General features: G+C 47.7%; 1 protein-coding gene across 1 annotated transcript; it reads left to right on the top strand.

Annotated features, from left to right (window-relative positions):
* The first annotated feature begins 244 nt into the window (after positions 1-244).
* On the top strand, positions 245-3,432 carry mafaa (MAF bZIP transcription factor Aa). Its single transcript, XM_082511137.1, has one exon. The coding sequence runs from the start codon at positions 1,286-1,288 to the stop codon at positions 2,216-2,218; it is 933 nt and encodes a 310-aa protein (XP_082367263.1). The 5' UTR covers positions 245-1,285; the 3' UTR covers positions 2,219-3,432.
* Positions 3,433-5,459: the final 2,027 nt, after the last annotated feature.

Genomic DNA, 5,459 nt, shown 5'->3' with positions numbered 1-5,459 from the left:
GTGCGGTCTTCCGTGCAGTAGCGTTTGCTCGGTCACTAGAGGGGGGGATCTGCTGCACCTGTTCTCCCCTTCGTGTCCCCCCCCACCCCACCCACCGCCCTTCGGCTGCATTCGGCTATCCTCGGCCGGCCGCTGCTAGACAATTGGGAGGCTCTTCCCTTATAGGAGAATGCAAATGCGCGGCTGCCAGCTCCTCCTCATTGGCCCGTCGCACCTCCGTGTGGGAGGGTCGTGGGGGCCACGCTGTCTTTATAAGTGCAGAGTGCCTTCCAGCGACTCAGTTACACTGCGTTGTTGCTGTGAGGAGCTCTGTGAGGGCCGTCAGACACAAAACAGCTGGAATTTATCACCTCTTGTATAAAATTCCACACGAAAGGTCAAAAGTGCGACCCAGCGAGAGAGAGAGAGGAGGGGGGGCAGCACCGAGGGGACCGAGCCTGTAAGTAGGCTGTTTAAATTCATAAATGGACTGACCACAAGAACCAGGGACAAGCCTCCTCCTGTCCCTGCAAGTAAGAGAACTGTTTGCAACTTCATCTGAATCCCACGGGCTCTGTAACCATCCGCACGCGTGCCATACCGGCTTGTGGATTCCTGGGACTTTTTGGTAAATCTTTATTTTTTATTTTTTTATTTTTACTCGCAACCCCGAGCAGCTCCCAGCGCCACACTGGTAGATGTGACTGTATGAGAAAAAACTTTAAGTCCGGGCCATGCTGCAGTGACTCGAGCCAGCAGCCTACAGGAGCTCGCGATCAACTTGTAAACAGCGGAGGAGGGATGCTTGGAAAATATTTCTAATACGGCCGGAGAGCGGAGGAGAAGAGATCTGTTCCTGTCACTCGATCGAGCAGAACCGAGGACTGTAAATCACAGGGAGGCAAGTGGGCTGCAGAGGTGAAGCGAGGACAGGACAGGTTGGTGGTTCCAAATTCACTGGGCTCGAGTTTCAAGCACCCCGGGGGGGCTCCTGGTATTAAAGCGTGCATTTGACCTGGGATAAGTTGTCAACAAGAGCAGGGAGCGGAGGCGAACTGGCAGGTGTACAAGTTCATTTACATGCAGAGGTATATTCACGCCACTATAAATAGAAGTTACTTAGGGACAAACAACCTTAATAAGTTTTCTACCCGCTTGCTGGCCCTGCAGTAGCCCCACGCACCGGGCGTGTGCGTGTGTCTATTTATACACCATACAACCTTTTATCCCTCTCCACAATCTGTATCCGAGAGGACTGCCCGCCGTCGGTTTGGCTGTGAGGGCAGGAGTCGTCGCATGGACTGACATGGCCACCGACCTCGCCATGAGCGCAGAGCTGCCCAACAGCCCTCTGGCCATCGAGTATGTCAACGACTTTGACCTGATGAAGTTCGAGGTCAAGAAGGAGCCGCCGGAGGCCGACCGCTACTGCCACCGCCTCCCGTCGGGCTCCCTCTCCTCCACCCCGATTAGCACCCCTTGTTCCTCCGTGCCTTCTTCGCCCAGCTTCTGCGCCCCGAGCCCGGGCGCGCAGCCGAACCAGGGCCTCGCCAGCGGCGTCAGCAGCAACGGCAGCAGCAACAACAGCGGCGGCAACAACAATCACAGCACCGGGGGGAAGCCCCAGCTGGAGGACCTGTACTGGATCCCCAGCTACCAGCACCACATCAATCCGGAGGCGCTCAACCTGACGCCGGAGGACGCGGTGGAGGCCCTCATCGGCAACGCGCACCACCACCACCACCACCAGACCTACGAGGGTTTCCGCGGGCAGCAGTACGTTGGCGAGGACCTCTCCGCGGCCTCGGCGGCCCACCATCACCAAGCGCATCACCACCACCACCACCACCACCACGGTCACCACGCCCGCCTCGAAGATCGCTTCTCGGACGAGCAGTTGGTCAGCATGACAGTGCGGGAGCTGAACCGGCAGCTCCGAGGCTTCAGCAAAGAGGAGGTGATCCGCCTGAAGCAGAAGAGGCGCACGCTCAAGAACCGCGGCTACGCGCAGTCCTGCCGCTTCAAGCGCGTGCAGCAGAGGCACATGCTGGAGACCGAAAAGTGCACCCTGCAGAACCAGGTGGAACAGCTGAAGCAGGACGTGGCGCGCCTGGTCAAGGAGAGGGATCTATACAAGGAGAAGTACGAGAAGCTGGCCAGCCGGACCTACAATGCCGGCGGACCCGCGAACACGAGAGATCCGTCCGGGAAACAAGCTAACGCCGAGTTCTTCATGTGAGAGGGGCTGCTGACCTGTAGCGCCTCACGCAGACATTCATTCACGTTTGTTCTTCGTTTGTATTTTGTTTACACTTTTTTCCTCCACTCACAAGACTTAAGCAGTAGCCGTGCACGGACGCGATTTTCAGTCTTAAACATGTTTAGGCGAAACTTCTGTAAGAATGCCGCAGCCTGTCAGGTGGGCACTTGGGATCACTGTTAGCCTGTAGACTTTTATTTGTGTATCCTCCGGTGCAGCAGAAGCTAATCACGAGTCTTACTGAACTAATATGACACGTGACTGTCTTAACTCAGAGAGAGCAGCGGGGTTGGTCTTAAAAACGAGGCAAATGTGTTCTGTTTAAAGGGGGAAAAGTCTGAATGAACTGAAAAGAAGAAGCAATACACCACCGGCGAAGAAAGACTGTTTATAAGCCTGTAATGCAGAGACTTTTCAATAATGCAAGTCTAATAATCCCCCCATCCCAACTCCCCCCATCCCCATTTGCAACCCTGCATGCAGGACATGTATGGTAACCTCTCCCCGAATCTTCCACGTGTATGGAAAGCATGGCCCACGGTTCGCATCTCCTCTTCCTCCTCTTTCTCTGCCATCAGTAAGGCCTGGGTATGCGGAAAAATAAAAAGCCAATGACCCCCTCTTCCATCCTACACCCCGAGAGGTACAAGGAGAGAAAAAAATGGAGAACAATCTGCTGTAGTGCGTAAAAACTGGATGCGTCTTTAACTGCTATTTTCAATCAATTTTTCTATTGTTTTAAAAAAGAAAAAGAAAAAAAAACATGACAAAAAGAGATTAACTGAGCCAGATTTTAGACTGTATTTATTTCCACCTGTACATACTGTGTAGAGAAAAGCAGTAACCTGTGTTATTTTACCCTCTCCCTCTTTCTCTCTTTTTAAAACAACAACTTGCTTTTTGTTGCTTGGATTCTTCGAAATGTCTTAAATACAAATGTTTGTATGTAACAGCATGCAAATCGTCTATGATATCCTCGTCCTCCTTCTACTGAACATGTGTAATGTTAAACTGCACTAAGAAGAGATCAAACTGGACATTTTGTTTTCTACTCATAGGACCTTTTGATCTGTTTAAAAAAAAACAACCCTGGATGTAAATTCTGTGAGAGGGAAACCCTCGGTTATTACATGGACTGCATTCGCTGCTAAAATTCTATGCACCAACCCGACGATTAAAAAAGACTTAGGGTTTCTTTTATGTTTCTTTTCTTTCCTTTTTTACGTTTAATATTGTAATCAAACGTCTTGCAGGGGCTGTGGGTTTAAACTGCAGTCTTAATGAGCGCTAATAGAAAAGTCTGATGGTAGAGCTTCCTGTTCTTGGAGTAACTCCATGCATTATTCTGTCAACAAGAAACCCCTGGTTCCTGCTACATAGATATATGTGCAATATTGTGCAGAAGTGCCCGATGCACAGACTACCTGTTGGAGGGCGAACCGTGCAGGGAGAGAGACTGGAAGTGTTTGATCAGGATGTCAGGGCAAAACAACAACAAGCTGAAGAGAAAACTGAGAAAAATGTGATTCTTCCAATTTTGTATCTTTTTATGGGAACCAAAAAAGGGGAGATATACAATACAAGTCGATTCTTGCGAATTATTAACAAATTAAGCATTTCCAGTATGTAGACAAACATCAGATTCTATCCACCTATCTTTCTTATTTTAATTAGATTTTTTTTGTCTTTTGTGTAAATCTCAATTTTTCTCATATTTACCGAAAGCAACAAGAGCTTCAAAAAATGTGAAGTTAAAGAACGCGGGGAATAAATGCAAAACAACTTCTGCACAGTGCTGTAAATTTATATCTGTACATATGATTTCTATATTTATTCAATGAACGTGTCCTGACTGTCAACAAGTGAAAACCATACAAAGTGGAACGTTGTTGAGAATCTTGTTTTCATAATGTTTAATAAAAAGTTCTGTCCCAAATCCGTGCCAGTGACTGCCGCTGCCATCATTCTCTAACAACAGCTTTTATGTCCTATAAGAAAAAAAGAGATTTATGAATTATTTATAAAACGGTCAGAAGTCTAGCAAAGTTTTATTTTTCTCAGGTCACAATGTCCGTGTTTGTAAAATAATAATGTTCGATTGCGGGTTATTAAATGTGACCAAAGTCTCTAATTAGCGAAAGAGCAGCAAAAGAGCTGAACGATTTAATAACAATGTCGAAATATTTATAGCCGCTTAAACTATAATAGAAAAATGTTAGATAATTAAATATTGAACAATTAAATATTAAAAAATTTAATGGAAATTAAGAAAGAAAAAATAAATACAATAAATGATTTTTTAAATAAAAAAAATAAATAAAGAGGAAAAACTCATAATATAAAAGCAAAGTTGGCGCTATATTCGTGCTGGAACTATTATTATTATTATTATTATTATTATTATTATTATTATTATTATTATTATTACCTACTTATATTTTCAAGGGTAAAGTCGGAAACTTTTTACACAATTTCAGTCGTGTAACTTTTATGAATCGTTCCATAATTGCACTTCGGTGTTTTTCAGGAGCGCCGCTCTGCTCTGGTTTGTCCGATCACGCAGAGCCTTGTGGACGCAGAAAGCTGCTCTTATCTCCTGCATCAGGGTCCAGACTTCCAGATTCTTTGTGTGTGTGCGTGAGAGAGAGGGAGAGAGAGAGAGAGAGAGAGAGAGAGAGAGAGAGAGAGAGAGAGAGTGGCTGGCTGAGAGAGGCCACCCTCTTCCTTTCCTCCGCTCTGCTGCACCGGCTCTGGTCGCCTGTCAGCGGGCCTCCGCGCTCCTGCTCAGCCGGTGACGGATGGATGAAGCCGGGGTCTCTGATCCTCGCCAACGACTCTTTCTCACTCACTGTGTTTTGAGCGCGTCCACAGGGCAGCTTTCCCAAATACCCGGGATGTCCACGACGTTTGTGTACGTTTATGTGTCTGCGCGTGCGTACGTTTGCGCGCGCACTAAGCAGCATTAAGTGGTCTTTTCTCCTCTCAGGGTGGAATCACCATGGGTTTAGACACATGCCAGCCCGCGTTGGTGCTGATGCGACACGGCCGTCAGGCCCGCTGGGTATCGGCTCACTTCAAAGACATATCATAACTCTCTCTCTCTCTCTCTCTCTCTCTCTCTCTCTCTCTCTCGTGTGTGTGTGTGTGTGTGGGGGGGGGGGGGGATCCACACAGTAAAGACCTGTAGAATGCTGGAGGCGTGAAAATCGCCCATCTGGAT

This window comes from Aulonocara stuartgranti (genome assembly GCF_965226115.1).
Source record: "Aulonocara stuartgranti genome assembly, chromosome: 17".
NCBI classification, from domain to species: Eukaryota; Metazoa; Chordata; class Actinopteri; order Cichliformes; family Cichlidae; genus Aulonocara; species Aulonocara stuartgranti.
This window is presented reverse-complemented; position numbering and strand designations above follow the sequence as displayed.